This window comes from Macaca fascicularis, chromosome 10 (genome assembly GCF_037993035.2).
Source record: "Macaca fascicularis isolate 582-1 chromosome 10, T2T-MFA8v1.1".
NCBI classification, from domain to species: domain Eukaryota; kingdom Metazoa; phylum Chordata; class Mammalia; order Primates; family Cercopithecidae; genus Macaca; species Macaca fascicularis.
The window spans coordinates 103,839,684-103,862,672 of record NC_088384.1 but is presented as its reverse complement, the minus strand read 5'-3'; the positions used below and the strand labels follow the sequence as shown (position 1 = coordinate 103,862,672).

Below are 22,989 nucleotides of genomic sequence, written 5' to 3'. Positions count from 1 at the left end.
AGTTTCTGTGTGAGCCTGTGAACAGCCAGTGGTGCTTAAAATCATGGGCCTCTGGCCAGCCTATTCAACATTAATCGTAAGTGCTTAAGAAAGGTTGGCGTTAGATGCCAGACACTGTTCTAAGCTCTTAGTATATAAGCTCATTAATAACTCACAGCAGTCCTAGAAGGTGGAGAGATGATTGTCATTGTCCCTCTTCGGCAGGTAAGTTTAAGGGGCAGAGGCCCACAGTAACAGTTGGTGTGTGGTAGCACTGGGATTGAAGCTGTGTGGAGTTATCTCTAAAAACCAGGGTTTAATCCCTCCATTTTACCACCTCTTCTGTTTGAAAACATCACATGTAGGATATTCATTCATTCGTTTAACAAGTATCTATTGAATATCTACTCTATGCAAGACAATGTTCTGGTCACTGCAGCTACAACAGTGAAGAAATGGACACAGCCCCTGCTCTCCTGCAGGTAGCGTGGGATGGGGAGTGGGGAGGGGGACATAGACCGCAGTCACAGACAGAAAATAAAAACAGAATTTCAGATAGCGGTATGTCATAGGAAGATGCTAAAATGGGGAAGGGAGGAGTGATTGGGAAGCATTTTTAGGTGAAACAGACAGGGACAAACTCTCCCAGGAGGTGACATCATGCTGAAACCTGAGTAGTGAGAGTTTTTGGAGCACAGTCTGGGGAGAAAAATGCCAGGGAGAGGCCACAGAAAGTGCAAAGGTCCTGAGGCAGGAAAAGGCTTGAGGAACGAAGTGAAAGATACCTTTGTGTTTCTGTGAGCAAAAGAGTGATCATGGAATTACTGTTCATTTCCTTTGGTGTGATAATAATAGGGAGGTCACCTGGGAAAACAACCGATTCTTAGGAGATGCCTGCCCAACTCCTGAGGGGTAATGTGTCATCATGTCTGCAACCACCTCTCAAATGTTTCTGCAATGTATAAAGCACACATGGCAAAATATTAGCAACTGTTGATTCTAGGTGGAGAGTGTAAGTGTGTCCACCGTACCATTCTTTCAACTTTTTCATGTGAAATTTTCATAATAAAAATGGAAGCAAGACAGCAGAGAAAGATGTTGGAGTGCCAGGCAGGAGCAGGATCGCGTTTCCATCTAAGAGGAGGAGATTTTAGGCCTAGGAGTGACATGATCTGGTTTCCTTTGGCATCATTGCCTCCACTGCCCTGGATTTCAAAGTCTGGCTTTGCAGACCACGAAGTGTCTCTCTCAGGAGCACAAGACAGCATGTTTCCAATTCTGATTTAGTGAACACTCATTGTGTACCTTCCAGCCAGGCATCGTGTGTGCCTTTTACCTTTATCAATCTCACTTAATCCACATGACAGCCAGCAATGTCCTCGATATTATCCTCATTCGTAAGATGAGGAAACTGAGGCCTGGGAAGATCAGCCAAGGAGGGGCCAGACAGTGGAGGCATAGCCTAGGTTCGTTAGAAACCTCAGCCCTGGGGGAGCCCTAAGTCATCATTCCACTTTTACTAAATCACCATCAACATTCATCATAATTGATTAATTAATTATGATCAAAGCTTAAAGGTGATTTTTCTGAAATACGATTGCAAAACTAGACGCACTGTTCCAGAGAGAGCCCTAAAGTGAATTGCATTAATGGTCAAATGGATCCTGCTTTTCCCCCTGAGACAACTATCGTCCAACAGAGTTCCACACACTCTCCCTTGTCCACCGAGATCTGCAGCTGTGCTGCCTGGGGCCACATTACTCATTTTAATACTCAATTGCACATTTACTGATGCTGTCTGTGTGCCTGGATTTCATCACATCGCAAAATAGGTGGAACCCACATCTTTAATCTTTCTTGCCTGCTTATCCAAAGGAAAACCACTAGTGTTGTAAGCAACTAGACAAATTGTCCTGTTATCTGTGTTCTTAGAACAGTATCTTAACTGGAGGCAGCCCTACTGTCTTTCACTGGTAAGAAATGAGAATAAACATCATCATTCTTTGAAATCACTCATAAGCAGCCCCCAGGAGACTGCAATTATACCCGTTTATAATTCTCCTCCCTCCCAAACTAACCCTTGATTCATAAATGTGCACTTTTCAGCGTCAGGAGTTAGAATAAATTAGACTATACAATTATGTGTAATTAAAGGGGAAAATGGGTACCGTGCTGCAAAGATTAGCCGTGTTTTGCTGAAGTAAAGCATGTCTGTGTCAGCGTGCTGGCCCAGGGAGGCAGCATGAAATACAATTAATGTTCTTCTTACTTAATGGGGGTTTATGGTACTGTTTTTCATTATCACAGTATCTCAAGAAATATAAACAGTTTTTCTCTAACGCAACTGCATTTCTACTGACAACACAGCTTGGGTCTAAGTGAAAATTCAGCAGAATTAACCACAGATTTATATTGTTATGGATGATCCTGGAATCTGTATTTTAAAACCCATGCAAAACTGTGTGCACTCAGGAGCTGAGAAGTTTGATCTCAACCTCCTGAGAGTGGTTCTGCAGCCTCTTCTGCTCTTGTAGAAGCAACTTACAGCCAAACTTGTGTGCATTATTAAAGCCACCTGTGTCCCAGTTCTACGGCTCGCATTCCCAAGCCTCCCGTCTGCAGCCATGTTCCTTCTTCTAACGTTTCTCCTTTACACGCCAATTTGCTTGAGACATGTTAAAAGCTTGACTTTTACAACCCTCATAAAATCCCATCGACTCCAACCCAAATCCAGCCAGAAGTGCTCAGACAATCAGATTGAGTTTCAACCTCTTGATAGAAATAAAGAAACACATAGCAAGAATGATTTTTTTTTTTAATTGTTACATATGAGTCAAGGGAATAAAACAGCAACTCCGGCCTTGCAAGGGAGATAGAACCAGACGGGCGTTCTGCACAAAAGAGCTGCCAAGGAATCTATAGAGGGAAGAAACGAGGCATGGAGGCGTCAAGAGAAAGGTCCCCCTGAGGTTAAATCAACAATGCTGGGGAGAATGGGGCGGCATGAGGAGCTTGAAAAGCTTGATCGTCCAGCTAGGATGGTCAGGATCATACCAAGAGATGTCATGGGGGATGAAGGACATGGGAGGAGAAAGGCTGTCTCGGTGTGGGTGGAGGTGGCAGGGGCTGGAGTATCAGGAGGCCGTGGAGGTGCCCAGGATTCTGCTGAGCCCCACCCAGACCAGGCTGCCAGGCTGGGGGACATGTGAGCCCTCAGGGCCCTTCACGTATCCCAGACACCCAGCTCTGAGCTCCGGAACAGGCCTCCAGTCCCCACCTGCCTGGAAGGACCTGGAAAACAGGCTAAGGCCTTGAACCCAGAGGACAAGAGAGTTTGCTGGGAATTATGGGAAGAAACATGGCCAGAGGAGCTTTGCAGACCCTCTGACCTCATGGGTGTCTGAGCCAGTAAGTTAAGTCCAGACTAAAACACGTGACCCATAGCACCTGCCTACAATGAACACACATACATACATGCTCGGACACACAGGTACACATGCATGCACACGCAAGATCTGTCCCCATCTACTTAAGGAAGGATAAGGGGCCAACATAGACATTACCATGTTTGGTAATGTCCAGCAACAATGGAAACATATCCAAAAAGATAAGCAAATGCCACATGTCCGCCAGGCCCACAGCCCCAGAAAGGACTGTAAGCTTCCCCTCTCTGACTGGGATTACCTGATGAGCAGAGGAGGATGGAGTGAAACATTGTGGGCAGGATCCATATGGGTATGAGAGAGCCACGTTCAGGAACTCGAGGCCCAAAGGGCATAGTGTGGTAATGCAGTGGGTTTTTTTAAACTTTTTTTTGCTGTGGAAATTTCCCCACCCCTGAAATATTCTCCAGAACCCAACATAAAAAGTAGGAGGGAGGCAGATCCCATTCCTGGGCCTCCCTCCTCCACCCCAGGCCCCAGATGCACCCCCAGGGGTCTCTGAGGACCCGGTAAGAAAACTGCTTCTGCAGTGGGGTACACGTCCCAAAACCAAGGACAGCAAATGAGTTGAAATCCCACTGGCCGAGTTCTTGACTATAGGCAAGACCCTTTATCTCTCTGAGCATCAGTTTTCTTGAAAAGATTGTCAGGAGGATTACATGAGACGACCTGGTGGAAACAGCCATTGACCGCAGAACCTGCCGGAGTTGCACTGTCCAGCATGGGAACCCTGAGCCACACGTGGCTGGTCCCAGTTGAGATGCGCTGTGAAGTTTAGATTGTACACCGGCTTACAAAACTTAGTAGGAAAAAATAATGTAAAAATATCTCATTAATAATTTTATATTAATTATATGAAGAGACCGATTTTGGATATTCTAGGTTAACTATATTATTAACATTAAAACTAATTTTACCTGCTTTTTTCAGACAGGGTCTCACTTTGTCACCTAGGTTGGAGCACAGTGGAACAATCATGGCTCACTGCAGCCTTGACCTCCCAGGCTCAAAGTGATCCTCCCACCTGAGCCTCCCGAGTAGCTGGGACCACAGGCATATGCCAATATGCCCAGCTTAATTTTTGTATTTCTTGTAAAGATGGGGTTTCACCATGTTGCCCATGCTGGTCTTGAACTCCTGAGCTCAAGTGATCCGCCCACCTTGGCCTTCCAAAATACTGGGATTACAGGCGTGAGCCACTGTGCCCCGCCCTCACCTGTTTCTTTTCACTTTCTAATGCACTACTAGAAAATTCTAAATTATATATATGTCCTTCTACAGAGATGAGGCGGAGGGAGAGGGGTCTCCATTATTTTTTGGTCTATGATGGTGAAGCCTGACATTCTGTCCCAAGGCGAAGAAGGTGGGAGCTGATCAGCCTTATCAGTGATGCCAATGGTAGGGCCAGCACCTGATTTGGAAAAGCAAGTTCAAGGTTTTTCTGATTTATTTAGGCTCTAACTTGATTGGGGTGGCTAACAGAGGTTATGGGGAGGAGCCTAGAGCCCCAAACCCAGACAGGAGATCCGATTTGAATTTCAGATTAAAAAATGAATAATTTTTTAGTACTAAGTTCCTCCCCATAGAGGTCTGTATTTGTTAAGTCTCTGACAAGTCTAGCATGGAGGATCACACCACAGAAAGGAGATGCTAGGTTGAAAAGTAAAAACATCCTAGGATTTAAGAGCATGAGCCTGGAGCTAAGGCTTCTTGGCTTCACAGGATCCACCACTTATAATTGTGCAATCTTCGGACAGTTACTAAACCTCTCTTGGTTTCCATGGTAAAACGGGCATAGTAACTTACTGTGTGAGATTGTCACAAGGTTTAATAAGTTACTGCTGCTTACAAGTGCTTTCCTACAGCGGCGTCTGTTTCCCCTTAGCAAGCAACTCGGCTGTGTGTTCTGCAGCTGCTGGTGGGTTCTCTGCTCGCTCTTTGCCCACCCGCGTCAGGCCGGTCCCCCTCCGGCCTCTTCTGTGGCGCGAGGGACAGCGGAAACCGCGGTAGACAGCACCCCCTTGAGTCGAATTCCTCCCCTTTCGGAAGAAGCCGGTTTCTCTTTTCTTTGCTACTCCCGGGCCATTTCTGGGCAACAGCTGCTATTTTCACTTGAGCCCAAGTTAGTTTCTCGGGGAGCTCTGGGGCGCGCACGGGCAGCTCGGTTTGCCCTGCGATTGAGCCGCGGGGTCGCGGCCGGCGCCGGCCTCTCCAATGGCAAATGTGTGCGGTTGGAGGCGAGCGCGAGGCTTTCAGCAAAGGCAGTCGAGTGTTTGCAGACCGGGGCGAGTTCTGTGAAAGCAGATAAAAGAAAACATTTATTAACGTGTCATTACGAGGGGAGCGCCCGGTCGGGGCTGTCGCACGCCCCGCGAAACACTTGGCTCCCTCCAGCTCCGAGAGAGGAGAAGAAAGCAGAAAAGAGGCAGATTCACGTCGTTTCCAGCCAAGTGGACCTGATCGATGGCCCTCCTGAATTTATCACGATATTTGATTTATTAGCGATGCCCCCTGGTTTGTGTGTTACACACACACACGCACACACGGCTCTGGCTCGCTTCCCTCCCTCGTTTCCAGCTCCTGGGCGAATCCCACATCTGTTTCAACTCTCCACCGAGGGCAAGCGGGAGCGAGAGTGTGTCGGGTGAGTGTGCGTCTGTGTTTCCCGGCGAGGGTGCGCGCTCGGCGCCGGGAGCGCGGCCAGCCGGGTCCGGAGGCATCCAGAGGCCGAGAGCCGCCGGGACCCCAGCTCTGCGTCCACTGCCCCGTCCGGAGCTGGACTTCGGGGCCGGGGCCGGGGCCGTGCGCCGGGGACAGGCAGAGCCGGGTCGCGGGCCGCGCGTCCCCCGAGCCGGAGGTAAAAGCGCTCGCGCGCGGAGGGCTAGAGGAGGGCACCTTGGCTGGGCCCCCCGCGCCCCGGGCCCCCGCCGTCCGCTGCTCCCGGCCCGACGCTCCCCGCCCCGAAGCGCGCCCGCCTTCCCTGCGCGGAGGCCGGCGGGCAGGTGGCGGCAGCGCCGTGCCAAGGGGCTGGCTGGGGCAGCGCGGCCGGCCGGGCTGGGGCGATTTAAGAGCGGTCCGGGCGGGGCGCGGAGCCGGACTTTGGCTTGGGCAGCGCGCGGGGCGGGGGCCGGGGGCGGCGGCGGCAGCGGCGGCGGCGCTGGGGGGCGGGGAGGAGGCAGGAGGAGGAGCAGCCGCGCTCGCCGGGGGATGCAGCGGCGGCGGCGGCGGCGGCGGCGGCGGGAGCGGCAGCGGCAGCAGCAGCAGCGGCGGCGGCGCGGAGTCCCCTGCGCCCCGCGGCCCGGCCGGGCTGCGGCAGAGGCGGTGGCGCCCCGCGCCTGGTGAGGCCGCCGGGACCGTGTGCGCTGGTGAGTGGGGCGTGGGGGGCAGGTGGATGGCTAGGGGACGCGGGGCTCGGGCGGGGACTCCCGGCGGCCGGAGCCTTCCCCAGCGTGAGCCCGGCCGCGAGCGCCGCCCAGGTGAGCTGGGGCCGGTCCCGACCGCCCGGCTCCGGCCCCAGTGCTGCTCGCGGAGGTGGGACCCTGCAGGCAGGAGGGAGGCTCCGGCGCCGGCCGGCCGCAGGGGGATGACCTGTTTGACCCCGCTGGCTGGCTGGGCGGGCGAGGACTTCCCGCCGCGCCCCTGACCCGCGGACGCGCCACACCGAGCCCAGGCGGCCCCGGGGGAAGCGCGCATGGGCCCACCGTCCGCAGGGGCATGGCCTTGTTGACCCTTGGGGTTTAGACCCAAGGGACCGGCTAGAAGCCAGCCCACGTGGGGCTTGTCCGGGCAGGACTCGGGGAAGCAGTGGGCCGGATCTTCAGAGTAATTGGAAACTCGCAGACATCGAAAGGGCAAACAGGATCGAAAAGGCAGACTTCCTCCCAGGCCAGGGCAGAACCAGTTTCCATCGCCTGGCGGAGAGATGCTCCCCTCTTCGGCTCCTCGGGGTTTCAGAAGTCTAGCGGTGAATTCTAGGAGTGCACTTTTCCAAACAAACATTCCGTATAGTAGTTCGTTCATTCGTTCTACAAGCATTTCTGGAGCACCCCCTCGTGCCAGGCACCGCGTTCTGTTCCAGGGAAACGCGGCTGAACAGGATCTGGCTCCTGCGCGCCAGAAGCTGCCGGTTCACTTGGAGGGCAGCAGGGTAGAGAGATGCCGTCTTGGGGTGGAAGATGGAAGGGGAAGCCTGCAATCCTAGTTTGCACACTGGCCTCGGTCCGCAGCTTCCCACCTGCACGCTGTAGGCCCAGCACACAGTAGGAAGAGCAAGCTAGACCTGCCTGTGACGACCCCCTCCTTGAAAGCTTTGATTCATTCCCTGCCCCCCTTTCTGGACAGTCTTCCTGCAGCTTGTTTTAATCACTTTTTGAGTTAAAAGTCAATATTTAATTAACCAAGTAATTACATTCAGCTTACGTTTCAATCTGGGTATTTGCTCATCTGTGCATGTTGGGACTCCCGCCCTCTCGCTCCTCCATCTGTCCCCTGCATATTTCCCACAGGGTCCACCCCCACTTTTGGTGCGGAGAGTCTGCGCTGGAGCAGGTTCTCAGGGGGAGACAGGGAGCAGGTGAGAAGGGCTTTCTCTGGAGGACACCCCGGATCTGCGCGCTCTCCCGATTTCAGCTTGTAGTGAATAGTGAAGGGGATTTCTTGACTGAGCCTCCGCCTCCCATTACAGAACCACCAGAGGGTTCTAATTAAATTAGAGCCAATCGTTAAGTATAGGAAGGGGGTGGGGAGGACAGAATGAAAGCCCCTTCCCTATAAGAGATGTTCTCCCAGCTTCGCCTGTCCCACATCATAGAGAAGAGAAAACTCGTCCAGACAGCCTGTCAGGTGTGTAATTTAGCGTTCTAATAAGCAGCTTGAAAGGCGAAGGTGGTGGGCTTGGCGGATGGCATCTTGGACCTTTGTACATGAAGGCCTCTTCCTTCCCTGGCCAAGTTTATGTACATAAAAGCCGTGATGTTGGCATCACTGCTGCAGCCGAGAGTCAGTGTGGGTTTGGGGTTTGAGCTTTGTGTGTACTTCTTGGGTTTTTTATTTGAATTTATGGCTTTTTCTGAAACCCTAATAACATGTTAAAATTTCAAACTTGAGAGTAGAACGATGGGTTGATTGTAAAAGTCTGGTCTTGGAGGAGGACAGCATAGCAGTGTGTGTGCGTGCGTGCACGCGCATGTCCTCAAGTTCAGCTGCTGTCCAGAGAACCCAGTTGATACACAGTTTCACACCTGATTTGGGACATAACATTTCCTTCTCACTTTTTCTGGCACTGGTTAGTTTATCTGCTTGGACCTGCCTCAAGAGGGCAGCTGGGTTAACCAGGCAGAATATCACCCAACTCTGTCAAGCTTTGGCCATTATCTGATCTTAAGACTTCAGTCCTGCAGAAGGAGTCCAGAATCCTTGTCCTAGAGAAAAATATCAGCATTTCTGACCAGCTTGTAGTTAAAAGGTTTAGTCCAGACTTAAGATAATTGATAACACTTAAGTAGTTTTGTATGGGCCTGATCTGAGGCATTGATCTAAGCCCTGATATCTCACTCATTAAATCCACCCTATGAGGTAAGTACTGCAATTGTTACCATATTAAAGATGAGGAAACTGAGGCACAGAGGTGATTGTGACTTGCCTACAGCTGGTCACAGGTAGAGCTGGGATTCAAAAGGCCCTCAAGCTCCAGGATCCACTTGGAACCACTGGGCTCTCCTCCATGACCTTGGCCTTTGTCCCAGATGTAGAAGAAACACATATGCAGGGGAAGAAAACACCTTCAGACAGTCAGACTTTGCAAAGTCGAAGCCCTTCAACTTTCCATAAACCCCCACCGTTCACACAGAGAGTCACGGGTTTGTATTTGGGGTTTTTTGCCCCAAGGAAAACATGTGCCTGCCTGGTGCTTTTTCTTCTGCTTGTGAGCAGACACACTCTCCCCTCCCCCAGTCAGAATGCAAAGGGAACATCAAATGCAGCTGATGGAAAAGCCAGGGGAACTGAGATGAAGATTTCAGCCCACTCAGAGCACAGGGGCCAGAGGGCGAAAGCTCTCCTAGAGGTGAGACCTTCCTGTGGTTGGTGATGGAGTCTCACTGGCCTGGCCCTGGGGGTGGTGCCAGGGTGCTCTGTGTCAGGCCTGGGTGGATGTGGAAAATGGGGGCGTCTCAATGCTGACCTGCAGGTGAGGGGGGCCCTCCCTGAGACCTGCTTTCCCTGGGCCTCCTTGGAATGGGCCTTGGTGGAGATTCTACAGACACCCCTGGCCCAGCCGGATTGAAGGCACTGTCTAATTGGGAGAGCATTAAGATCATTATAATTAATTGGCATCCTGATAAATGGCATGGTTGCCTAATTGGGGTGGTTGCTAGGGAACGAGGCCTCACTTGGAGCCTAAAGGGGAAGAGGTGCTGGGCTGGCCACAGTTGGGTGTCAGGGTACAGAGCCAGCGGTGAATGGACCGGAAGGGAGAGCAGTCCATCCGCATTTACTGAGCAGCTGCTGTGTGCAAGTTGTAAATGGAATATCAGTTAGGGGTACTTGCCTAGAAGGACTGTAAAGTAATCATTTCTTTCCCTTACAAGCAACCGAAAAAGAGAAGAAAAAAACTCAAGCCAGATTAAGGAGAAAAGAAGGGGACTTACTGGTTTTCATAACCAAAAGTCCTTAGGTGACTAACGCTAGCTTCAGACACAGCTGGACCCGCAGCTCAGGTTTTGTCGTGAGAATCCATTCCTCTCCACTGCTCCTCTGCCTTCCATGGGGCTGGTGTCTCTCTCCAGCTCTGGGGCGGGTAGTCCCTGGCAGCTGTGGGCACCATGGCGAGGAGAGCCAGACTGCCTGGCTCCCTGCCCAGCAGTGGGATCTGGGGCGTGCTACTTAACCTTTCTGTGCCTTGATGTTCTCATCCAACAAATGATGATGATCATAGCACCTGTCTCCTGCTTGTGGTAAGCATGAAATGAGATGATCAATGTCAAGTGCTTAGCAGGGCATCTGACCCAGGTGAGCCCTCAGTAAGCATTGACTGTAATCGTAACTTAGGTGTCAGATGTCATGGAACAGAGGGGTCTCATCCCCTCTAGAGTAAGCCCAAAAGGAAATAACAAGCCTCCGATCTGGCAACGCGTACCCGGGCCCCATGGTTCCCTCTGATTGGACTGTTTTTTTGTCCAAACCAGTCACTGGCTGAGGAAATGAGTTGCCAACAATCAGCTTAAGCCAGGCTCACAGGCCTCTCCCTGGAGCTGGATAGATGCTGATTGCTGAGACCCCAAACCCTGGAAGGAAACAGCAGGGGGAGTCCCCAGTGAAAGGGAAGCCTGGATGCTGGAGAGGCAAATGGCCAATGCCTACGATGGTGGGCCACTCATGTGAGCAATGCTGGCCAGATGGACCCATCTCCATTTTGGCCATGGTGGAGACCAGGGAAACACGCTGCCTGGGCAGTGCCTCTCCCTCCACCAGGGCCAGCAGACATCAAAAGCCTGACTTTTCTGCCTTACTGTCTGAAGGATAGGGCCTGGCCTTGATCCTGTGCTTTCTGGGGGCCAGGGGCAGTGTTTGTCCAACCTCCCACCGTGAGAATCATCTGGCAGTGTTTGTTTGAAAAGGCAAAGACCAGACCCTGTTGAATCAAACTTCCAGGGAGGGTCCTGGATGCTGGGGGGCATGACCAGTGTGTCACGTGTATATTCTATACCGGCAGGAGAGTTTGGGGAAGAGGGCTCTGGAGCGTGGGCCTCTGTCTTCCTGTCTAACGCAGGGGCTGTCAGAAGGCAGGGAAGATGCTATAGTCCTGGCATGGTGGCTCATGCCTATAATCCGAGCATTTTGAGAGGCCGAAGTGGGAGGATCCCTTGAGGTCAGGAGTTTGAGACCAGCCTGGCCAACATGGCAAAACCCTGTCTCTATGCCTGTAATTCCAGCTACACAGGAGGCTGAGGCACCAGAATCGCTTGAACCCAGGAGGTTGCAGTGAGCTGAGATTGCACCACTGAACTCCAGCCTGGGCAACACAGTGAGACTCAGTCTCAAAAAAAAAATTTTAAAAGAAAAATGACTGCATGATGTGATGGGGTGGGAGGCAACTTTAGGCAGGCTGTCAGGGGAGGCCTCTGTGAGGATGTGACCTTTGAGCTGTGACCTAGATTTTAGGAAGGAGTCCACCTTGGAAAGATCTGGGGGAAGAACATGCCAGGTAGAAGGAACAGCCAGTGCAAAGGCCCAGAGGCAGTGGGAGAGGCCTGTCCCAGACACCTGCTCCAAACACAAATAGAAATCAAGTGGGGTAGTCCGGGCGCAGTGGCTCACACCTGTAATCTCAGCACTTTGGGAGGCCGAGGCGGATGGATGACTGGAGGTCAGGAGTTCAAGACCAGCCTGACCAACATGGTAAAACTGCATCTTGGCTAAAAATACAAAAATTAGCTAGGCGTGGTGGCATGTGCCTGTAGTCTCAGCTACTTGGGAGGCTGAGACATGAGAATCACTTGAACCTGGGAGGCAGAGGTTGCAGTGAGCCAGGATTATACTTCTGCACTCCAGCCTGGGCAACAGAGTGAGACTCTGTCTCAAAAAAAAAAAAAAAAAAAAGTAGGGTAGAGGGTCAGGAGTAAGTGGGGGAGGGCACATCGGAGATGAGAAATACAGGCCTTGCTAAGAAATTTTAGACTTCATTTTAAATAAAATGGATAACTGTCTGGATGTAGTGGCTCACACCCGTAATCCCAACACTTTGGGAGGTCAAGGCGGGTGGATCACCTGAGGTCAGGAGTTCAAGACTAGCCTGGCCAACATGGTGAAACCCCATCTCTACTAAAAATGCAAAAATTAGCCAGGCATGGTGGCACGCACCTGTAATCCCAGTTACTCGGGAGGCTGCAGCAGGAGAATCGTTTGAACCCAGGAGGTGGAGGTTGCAGTGAGCTGAGATTGCTCCATTGCACTCTAGCCTGAGCGACAGAGCAAGACTCCCATCTCAAAAAGAAATAAAAAATAACATGGAGAATCATTGGAGGGTTTTAAGTCAGAGAATGATATGATTTGTGTTTCGAAAAGATCCTGCTGGCTCCTGTGAGAGGCATGCTATGCAGATGGAAGTGGGGTCACCAGGACTGTTAGGCATCTGGGAGGGCCCGAGAGTGGCTTGGACCGTGGTGATATCAATGGAGATGGAGTGAAATGGGGATTGGAGATGTATTTTGGAGGTAGGGCCCATAGGACTTCCTAGTGGATTGGATTACAGAGTGAGGGAAAAGGCTTTGATTCTCATCTGAGGGTGATTTTGACACCCAGGAAACATTTAGCACTATCCGGAGACAGTACAGGTTGTCCCAACTGGGCCATCTAGAGGATAGAGGCCAGGGATGCTGCTAAATTTGCAACGTACAGGATGACCCCACAATGAAAAATGATTCAGCCCAAATATTCGTGGTGTATCCTGCCAAGGAATCAAAGGTGACTAGGCAGCTTGGTGCATGGTGATTGCTAAATAGGGAAGATAGGAGAGAAGGTTTTGGGGGGAGGAGTGATCTGGAATTCCGACGTGGAAATGTTGGGTTTGAGTTGAACCCCACCTGGGTGTCTGGAAGCTCAGTGGGTGGTGAATGTGGATGTCTGCAGCCAGTCGGGGCTGGTAACCTAAGTTTGGGAGTTATCAGCACATCGATGTTATTTTAAGCTGTGGGAGTGGACACAATCATCCAGAGAGAATGTGTTTTGTTTTCTAGTGTGGTTTTCTCCCCCCAACCTCTCCCCAGTGCCCGTCATGAATCTATTTGATGAATATTTTTAGCACATCCCACATGCTCACCTCTCTGACGTTTCTAAGAAGTTCCTGAAGGCTCGGGCTAAGCCTCCCCTTTTCTATTGACTGGTTTCTCAGTGATTAACAGAGCTAAATATTCATTGCTCTGCCACAGATGCCCTTGGGAAATTGCTTAAGGTCATGTGGGATCTCGGGCCTCATAGGCAGCACAATGCCTTCTGGGTAGAACAGCTGTTGGCGAGGCCTTCAGAGCTTCTCCTCCAGCCCAGACCAGGACTTCGTGGAATTCTCTAACCAGAATATTTTGAATTCCCCACGTTCTCTTAATATGATTCCAAAGCACACATTGCCCAGTGGCCCTGGCCTCTGCCATGGAGCATCATCTTATAAAAGACCTGGCCCATTGCTCTGCATACCTGGGCCCAGCTTGCATCTTAGATGAATTCTATCCCAAACTCAGAGTTGTTATGGCTATGTCTTGTGTGTGTAAGTTGGTGGACAGGGCAATCCCCAGGGACCAAGAATAGTACCAAAGATGTGTTTGGCCAGGTGGAAGCCAGATGTGTTAGGGGAAGAATGTGGCCAATAGCTTTTCTTATTGGCTCGTGGTCAGGACCCCAGTGGGTGACTTGACCCGCCCCAGTAGCCAGAGAAGAGGAGCTTTTTAGTTTTTGAGACAGGGTCTTACACTATCACCCAGGCTGGAGTGCAGTGGCACAATCTCAGTTCACTGCAGCCTCAACCTCCCAAGCTCAAGTGATTCTCCCACCTCAGCCTCCCAAGTAGGACGGGACTACAGGCACAGGCCACCACACCCAGCTAATTTTTTTTTTTTTTTTTTTTGGTAGAGATGAGATCTTGCTATGTTGCCCAAGCTGGTCTCAAACTCCTGGGCTCAAGCGACTGTCCAAAAGTGCTGGGATTGCAGGCGTGAGCCACCCTGCCTGGTCTGGAACTCTTTGAAAAGAGATTGAAAGCACTGTCAGCTCACAGAAGCCTGGAGAAGTTTGTGTCTGGTGAAAATCAGACCATCTGAAAGCCACAGTTCTGGTCTGCCCTCGAGACAGATACTATCCACAGACTTCTGATTGCAGTCCACTTATCTGGATATTTCAAAGACCAGGAAAGCCTACTATAATTCTTAGTAGCTTAGAGTCCTGATCATTTGAATGTGAACTGAAATGGTTTCATTGTAAGGAATCACATTTCTGACTGACAGTGGCTTATGCCATAGAAACATTTAATTCTCACATAACACCAAGTCCAAAGCAGGGGAGTCCAGGGGTTGGTTTTTCAGTACAACAGTGTCATCTAAGGTCCCAGGATCTTTCAAGCCTCTGTTCTGTCTTCATCATGTCTTTGGCCTTGTTGCCTCATCGTCCCAATATTGCTGCCACAGCTCCAGATGTCGCATCTCCCTACAAAGTGAGACTATAGGGCAGGACTCCTTGCTGTCTCTCTTTTAACCGGAGAGTAAAATCCTTGCCAGAACACTCCCACCCTAGCAGACTTTGCTTTCTGTTTCACTGGTCCGGGGTTGGGTTTTGCTCTTACCTCTAAATCAAACACTGGGAAAGGGCCTGGCTCCTTCCGATCCTTTGGATCTCAGCTCAAATGTCACCTCCCTGGAATGCTGGAAGGACAACCCGTTTTATGTTGATAACACTTAGCACTCTCTGGAATTAGCCTGGTTTGCCTATTTGTCCTTTGTCCTCTCTGTGGAGTAAAAAGTAAGCTCTGTGCTTGTAGGGACATCGTCTGTCTTGTTCATCCCTGTATCCGCAGTACTAAGAACCAGGGTGGCAATCTGGATACTAAGTAAATATTTTTTGAATGAAGGAAGCAAGAAGAGAAAGAGGCTTGGAGAGCTACAGGCAGATCTGGCTTTCGTATTTGCTGGAAGGTGACTGCTCAGGGCAGGGATGTCAAAAACTGTTAGTCATTTGCAAAAAGCTAAGCGGGTGGCTGGGAGGATTGGTTTCACACACAGTCACTTGCTCCCCGGTGCCAGAGCTGGGGTTTTGTGCTAGCATTGCTTGCAGAGGAGGGATCGTCCCCTTTATGCCACAGCAGGGACCTCACGGCCTTGCAGAAGGGCTGGTGGAACCCCCCACTTCTGATGACTCTTGGGCCAAGCTAGTCTTCCAGGTCAGTGGTGTGACATTCTAATGAGGGCTCTTGAGTTGAATATTTCTGCATTTGCCCTTGAAAAGACAGCTCCCTTCCCTAAATTGTCCCTTCCTGAAAGAACAGCTGTCACAGCCCAGGAGACCAGCCTCTTTAATCTCCGCTCCCCAGCCTACCCTCCTGAAAGCTCACATTTACCGAGCACTTCCTACAGGCTAGTGGTGGTTTAGGTGCTCCATCCTTTGAATGTGTAACTACTCAGCGATGCGGGGTAGTTACAGCCCCGTTTTGTAAAGGAGGAAAGAGACACAACGAAGTCTCTCTTTGCTCTGCCATGCTGGTAGAACAGGATATCACAGGCCGGCTAACCAGGGGCTCTGTGCAGCTCACGGACATGTTTTGTTTGAACCTTTTAGAAAGTTGTCAGATTTTTAACAACTACGAGATTTCGCATTTTAAAAATCTGGATTTTCAGCTCCTCCTGAAAAATGGGGAGATGGGGTCCCCACCATTCCCTATAGCCTGAGATTGTGAACCAGTTCATTTGACTTTTTTCATGGCACTTTCCCTTCTGTTTTTCTCATTGTGGAGCGATATTTCTCTGTTCTATCTCTACCGAAAGTGGCCAGATGAGAGCTGAAGAGGAAGGGGGGTGTGCGGTTTTCTTATGGGTCCACTTCACCCGATTACGTTACCTGCCCGGCCCGTGTAGGCATTTGGGTTCGTCTCCCATTGTGATACTTTGTACCAAATGGCTACACTTCCAGGGACATTGTTTTAAGTGTCCCTAGACACTAACAATGTGCCTTGCAAGTGTGTAGTAATAATAATGTCTGATATCTACTGATTACTTTTGCCCAGCATTTCATCATCACAGCAAGCCTTTGAAACAGGGCCTAATATCATCTTCACTTTATAAGTAAGGAAACTGAGGCACTGTGTGTGATGCCCTCACTAGAACAGGAGGTCTTGAAGCTTGTTCATCTTTGTACCATTTGTGCTAGGCTTACTGGCTGTTTGAATGAATGATTAAAGGAATGAATGAATGATGTTCTCCTCCAAATGTTCATTGGCCCAGGAGGTTGAAAGTCTTAACCTCATAGTCATTTGTGACATTTCTGTTGGGGGAATAGTCTCTGATCAGTGTCACTGAGGATTCTTGGGTTGTGTTTCTGCTGTGTAACAAACCACTCCAAACTCAGTGACTTAAGGTAGCAACATTTTATTTTGGACGATTCTGTGGGTTGACCAGGTGGTTCTTCAGCTATGATATCAGCTGGCAGGTCTAAAACAACCTCATTCAAATGGCTAGCAGCTCTTGCTGGTCACCAGATGGGAGCTCAGTTATTCTCCATGTGGGCTCTGCCCTGTGGCTGCTTGGGCTTCCTCACAGTATGGCAGGCTCAGGGTAGCCTGATTTCTAAGAGTACAAAAATGAAAGCTGCGAGGCCCTCTTAAGGCGTATCTACAAAACTGGCACAGCATCACTTCTGCCACCTTCTCTTGGTCAAAACAGGTCACAAAGCCAGCCCGGTTTCATGGGGTGGGGCCCACACAAGGGTTTGAATACCAGGCAGTGTGGCTTTTTGGAGTCCACCAAAGTACTCATTCATCACAGACTGCAGGTAGCAGAGCCCAGCACTTGCTATCTCAAGCTGAGACAGGATTTACTGGGGGGCTCAGGAAAGGACAGGGCAGGAACTAAGGAAATTCTGGGGACCCTGGTGCACGAGTTACTAGCAGCCGCCCGAAGGAGGGTTTCCATCCCAAGCGACAAATACACCCCTACTTTTTCTTTCTGCCCTTGACACTTTATTTGACAGTTGGGGACATGGTGAGAAAGTCTGACTGACTGACCTTGGTCACATGATCATCCCTTGGCAGAGAGGATGGGGGCATCTTGGCAGAGGGGAGGTAGGCCTCAAAAGGAAGCTGGGGTGCTGTCAAAAGAAGGGGACCAGATGGACAAAAATAGTTAGAAATCTCTGCACTGCCTCTGCATAGGTGACTTCACCCCTGGCAGAGCAATGAACATTTCAAAACGAATGAATGGACTTTGAAAGTCCGGTATAAGTGGAATGCGCAAATCTGTGTGGCAGCTTCTCCAGCTCCAGGGCCCCATAGCTCAGGTGCTGTTGGGGGTCTGGAAGCTGTTCTCCACTTTATGGGGCAAAGTCAACTCCTAGAACCCCTGCCATGCCTCGATATCCCCCTCCAGAAGATGGCAGTTTGCTTCTGGCTCCTGAGAGGAGAGCATGCGCAGTAATGAGGGACCTGGGCTCAAGGCCTGCACTCCCTCCTCCCAGACCCCGCCTCGCCAGTGAGACTGCCTTCCACCCCCACACCTGGTGACACCCAGTGAGTCCCCCCGGCAGGGGAGGCTGCTAGTCGGCAAAACTGATCCAGACTCATCCCAGCTCGCAGAGCCTCTGACCCGGGCTTTCCTCCCACTTGCCGGTCTATTTCCGGCCGCTAATTAGATTGCACAGCACGCCACGTTGGGAAGCCGACCTGTCGTTCCAAAGGCACTCCACTCGCATCTCCAAATGTAGCGGGTGATTTGGTAAAAGTTGCTTCTGACTCCTTCTCCCGGCTTCTGAAATAATTGTAAGCATCGGGCCGTTTCCAAGGTGAGCTAATGAGCAGCTCATCTGCTAATAGCAGGGGCAAGCTGGCTGAGGATGGCACGCTCGCCTGTGGATTGGGTGAAAAAGAAAGTAGTAATTGGATTATTAATACCGAGCCGTCAAAATACCTTTTATTCCTTTTATGTTCTTCTCGAAGGAAATGACAATCTCTAGAAACATAAATACATTTTCTGTGGGGGTAAGCAGGGCTAGGCTAAGAAAATGTGGGGCTGAAAAGGGGGAGGGGGTTAAAAAGGTAGAATTGTCAGTCCTCACTGTGGCAGTCTACACTGAGAACCAGCCCACAATTAGGCGTGAATAATGACTCTGTTCAAGTCCGACTTTATTGCTTTTGGCCAAAGGCCTTTTGCAGAAATAACTTTGTAACTCCCTGCCAGGGAAGCTTTTGTCCACAGCTGAGACAAAGGAACAAAGAACAGAGGTGGGAATTTCTGTATCTGATTTCTACTTCCTCTAAACAGCCAGAAAGGACAGCGGGTGTGGCCTACCCAGAAGGCATGGGCTGGGGCAAAGGGGTGTCCAGCCTCCTGTGGGCCACACTGCTGTGCTGGGCTGTACCTTGTTGGTTTCATTCTGCACATTTCCACCCCAGGGCCTTTGCACTTACTTCCTCCATTGCGTAGAAAGCATTTTGCCCACGACTGGCTTCTTGCCCACCTCTGCTCTCAGCTCAGATGCCACTTCTTATGCCACCTCCTCATCCCAGAGAGGCCTTTCCCAATTTACTGTCCATCCTATCACCTGACAACTTCCTCCAAAGCTTTTAAGACAATCTGAAATTCATCTTCATTCATTCATGTTCTCTTCCACCAAGGTGTCACAGCTCTGTGAGGACAGAGGCCTGGCCTGCCTTGTGGCCACTGCTGTTTCTTAGCATGTGGCACATAGTAGGTGCTCAGGAAAGATTGGATAGCTTGGAAGAGTTGCACATAGCTCCCAGGCCAAGCTCCAGCAGGGCTTTATGGAGCCCACTCAGTGTTTAAAATAGAAAGTTTTTACTTTGGAAATGGCATTTCCCATGTAGACCAAGCTCCACCCCGTCTCTTATCCTAAATCTAGGCCACTTCACTCACTCAGGTCTCCTGCCCGACCCTTGTAGGCATTTGCATTTTTGTCCCTGCTTTAGACAAAGGCCACTGTAGACATATCTCTCTCCAAAGGTCACCAGACAACATCCAGACTTCTTGCAATGCCAAGTCTTGTGCCAGACCGCTGGCCTCCACCAACCAGGTCCCACTGACCGGATCGAGGTGTAGTCTTCATCTTAGCAGTCCACACGCAGGGCGTAAATAGTGTTGATCTCATCATGTGCAGGTCATGGCGGGAGGAAGGTCTGGCAGGAGACCTGAGTGAGTGAAGTGGCCTAGATTTAGGATAAGAGACGGGGTGGGGCCTGGGCTCCACTGGAAATGCCATTTCCAAAGTAAAAACTTTGAACTTTTCCTTTTTCCCTTTTCCTTTCCTGGTCTCCTCCTAGCCTCTGGGTCATCAAGGGGGGAATCGCATGAACTCCTCCTTCATGGTCTTCAAGGAGACCTACTCCCACTGTAAAGGGAAGCTCAGAGGCCTTGGCAAGCAGGAATGTAACCACAGTGTCATTGCCTTTGTTTGTACTGTTGCCATCTAAATATGGCAGGGGTTCTCACCTAGGGGCAGTGTTGCCCCCTAGGGGGACATTTGGCAGTGTCTGGAGATAATTTTGATTGTCCCAGCTGGGGTGGGTGCTACTTGCATCTCATGGACAGAGGTCAGGAACGCTCCTGAACACCCTGCGATGAACAGCACAGTCCCCCCATCGACGAATGACCCCGCCCACAGGCCAGTAGTGCCAAGCTTGAGAGACCCAGGTTTATGGCAATGGGTGCTGGTTCCACCAAGATAGACTTTTCTTTCTAAATAAATTTACTGAAATAAGAAAGGGAATGAATGAATTAATGAATGAATGAATTTAGGCCCAGATTTGGGTATTCTACTTATACCAGACTTTAAAAAATTCATTTATTTGTCCTGAGACCCTGGCATATGGGATGGAGCACAGAGGGTAACCATCAGCCCTGTCGTCCCTTTCGGAGCAGACCGGGCTGTACCATTTGCCTCAAATCAGGAGCCCCTGCCCTGGAAGCCTCCATCTTGCCAGAAACTTCCTGGGAGCCGCCTGTAAAAAAAAACAACTCTAGCAGCAGTTGATTCTGGCCCAGGAGAAGCTGTGTTATCCCAGGCAGAGTTCTGGCAGGTTGGGAGATGTTTCCAGGTCTCCTGCCCAGCCAGGCATGATTAGCATCCTTCCAAGCCTGGCCCCGGAGCCCTGGCCCAGCACCCCCATTGGAAGCCTGCAGAACCTCATCATCACCGCGCCACCCCCGCCCCCCGGCCCCCTCGTGCCACTGACAAGCCAATACCTGCCTGATGAGAGGGGCTCCCAGGGCCAGCAGCCTTCCCTCCTGGACTCCAGGGCAACCTCCATGTTGACGGCGGCTTTGAGCACAGGGCTCAAGGACAGAGCCTGAGTTGGAAAATTTCTCGCCTCTGCAAAAGGGAAGAGCTAGGGGAGGTTGGGGCCTTTTCCCCAAATTAGATCTTATTCTTCTGTGGGGTTTTCTGGGTTTGTTAGGTGGCTTCCCTTCTACTTAAAAATAAGCTGGGGGTGGTTAAAAAATGGGAAGAAATGTTTCCAGCACACACAGAACTGAGCAGATGTGTTCTCCAGAGTAAGGGGGAGAGGTTGTTGCTGCGACTCTGGCTCCCAGTACGAGCCCTTCATTTCACCCTTCTGCCCTGCTCAGAACCCCCTGGACCCGACGTCGTGCCTTTAACCCCCTTGGGTCATGTGAGAAGGAACAGTGGGGTTGGGGCAATCTTCAGGTCACCCCAGGACTTTCCCAGGCTCAGGGATTCTTTGAAATGGGCTTGAGCACAAATGCCCAGCCTTGACAGCAGGGATGGACAGAGGCTGACTCAGATCAGGTTTCACTTCCTAAGAGGGAGGATGTACTACAGGGGAGGCCCATGTGGCCCCAGGCCTGGCCAGCCTCTGTGACCTAGCAGGACCGACTGTTTTCCAGGATGGCCACATGGTACCCTGCAGACTCATCCATGGTAGGACCTTGATGCTCCTCTGTTGAGAGGTGGGTCTGTGTCCCCTGCCCTTGAATCTGGCCAGACGTGTGTAGCCCTGGTGGAAGGAACACCATGGGACAGCAGAAAAGATGAAGATCACTGGGACCCTCGCTGTTGTGTAAGAAATCAGACCCTACTGCAAGGCCGCCATGCTGTGAGGAAGCCCAAGCCACACTGAGGCCACATGGAGGTGCCCACTCCACAGCCCCTCCCAAGCCCCCAACCGACTGCCAGCAACAACTGCCAGACAAGCCAAGGCCTTGCTGAGCCTTCTCAGTAGTGGCCTCAGATGTTACAAAGCAGAGACCAGCCCTTTCTGCCATGTCCTGCACAAGTTCCTGATCAGGAGCCTCTGAGAATAAAAGCAGGATTTTAATTCACTAAGTTTTGTGGTAAATTGTTACACAGTATTCTTAGTAACTGGAGCATTCAGCCAATTCCAGTGTTCCCACCGTGCAGTTATTCATTCATTCACTGAACAATACCCAGAGACTGTCCACCTCTCCCCTTACCTGCTCCCACCTGGTCATCTCAGTGGCCTCCCTGTGCCTGGCCTCATGCCCTGAAGTCTGTGCCCCTCACATAGTCAGAAGGATCCTGTTAAAACCTACATCAGGGCTGGGCATGTTGGCTTACACTTGTAATCCCAGCTCTTTGGGAGGCCGAGGTGGGAGGATTGTTTGAGTCCAGGAGTTCAACACCAGTGTGGGCAACATAGTGAGCCCTCATCTCTACCAAAAATTTAAAAAGTAGTCAGGCATGGTTGCCCTCACCTGCAGTCCCAGCTGCTTGGGAGGCTGAGGTGGAAGGGTTGCCTGAGCCTGGGAAATGGAGGTTGCAGTGAGCTATGTTCTTGCCACTGCACTCCAGCCTGGGCGACAGAGCAGGACTCCGTCTCAAAAAAAAAAAAAAAAAAAGAAAAACTACACCAGATCACATCACCCACAGGCTAGAACCCCCAGCCCCCCTCACTCAGCTCCGTGCCGCCATGCTTGCCCCCTTTCCGGTCCCCGCTCAGGCGTCTTCCTACTTCAGGACAGTTGCACTTTCTGTTCCCTGTGTCTAGGATGCTCTTCCCCTAAATATCCACAAGGCATGTTCCTTCCCCTCCTGCAGGGATCCACCCAATTGTCGTCTCTCAGAGAGGCCTTTGCTGCCCACCCTATTTAAAGTTACACCCCCTCACCCCCTAGCACTCCAGCCTCCCTCCTTAGGACTTGATCTCCTTGGTACACATTGCCTCATACGCTGTGTAATTTATTTTGGTGTCTGATCCATGAAGAATTGTTTCTCCTGATTCCCAGCACGGAGAATAGGGCTGGGAGCATAGTAGGTGCTCAGGAAATCTCGGTTGACTACCTGGAAGAATTAGCACGTCGGCTGTGCCAGGAGCTGGGATCATGGCGTCGCACAACCAAGAGACAGCCCCTGCCCATGCAAGCTTCTGGTGAAGGGATGATCCTCTATAAAGTAAAACTCCGGCCAGGTGCAGTGGCTCACGCCTGTAATCCCAGCACTTTGGGAGGCCAAGGTGGGCAGATCGCTTAAGGTCAGGAGTTCGAGACCAGCCCGGCCAACATGGTGAAACCCCATGTCTACTAAAAAAAAATATACAAAAATTAGGCAGGCATGGCCGGGTGCTCATGCCTGTAATCCCAGCACTTTGGGAGGCCAAGGCAGGCGGATCACGAGGTCAGGAGATCGAGACCATTCTGGCTAACATGGTGAAACCCCGTCTTTACTAAAAATGCAAAATTAGCCGAGCATGGTGGCACCTGCCTGTAGTTCTAGCTACCCAGGAGGCTGAGGCAGGAGAATCACTTGAACCCAGGAGGTGGAGGTTGCAGTGAGTCGAGATCATACTCTACTGCACTCCAGCCTGGGCGACAGAGTGAAACTCTGT

The 22,989-nt window shown here is 51.0% G+C and overlaps 2 protein-coding genes across 10 annotated transcripts in view; one reads left to right on the top strand and one right to left on the bottom strand.

Moving 5' to 3' along the window:
• Nucleotides 1-5,232: 5,232 nt before the first annotated feature.
• LOC141407780 (uncharacterized) lies at nt 5,233-22,488 on the bottom strand. The gene is made up of 6 exons (XM_074003192.1): nt 22,446-22,488; nt 21,022-21,141; nt 20,369-20,495; nt 7,479-7,663; nt 5,964-7,237; nt 5,233-5,714 (listed from the first exon to the last, which is right to left on the bottom strand). Exons 1-6 carry the CDS (start codon nt 22,486-22,488, stop codon nt 5,304-5,306), a joined length of 2,160 nt encoding a protein of 719 aa, XP_073859293.1. The 3' UTR covers nt 5,233-5,303.
• SULF2 (sulfatase 2) overlaps nt 6,069-22,989 on the top strand; it is a 130,207-nt gene continuing 113,286 nt past the window's right edge. For 4 of the 9 annotated variants that reach the window (XM_074005508.1, XM_065523270.2, XM_065523272.2 and 1 more), the window contains exon 1: nt 6,640-6,787. The gene's annotated coding sequence lies outside the window, so the exon portion shown is untranslated. Of the gene's footprint in view, nt 6,280-6,639; nt 6,788-7,927; nt 7,996-22,989 lie in introns of those variants that run through there. The other 5 variants (XM_074005509.1, XM_065523271.1, XM_015429947.3 and 2 more) reach the window with 2 other exon arrangements.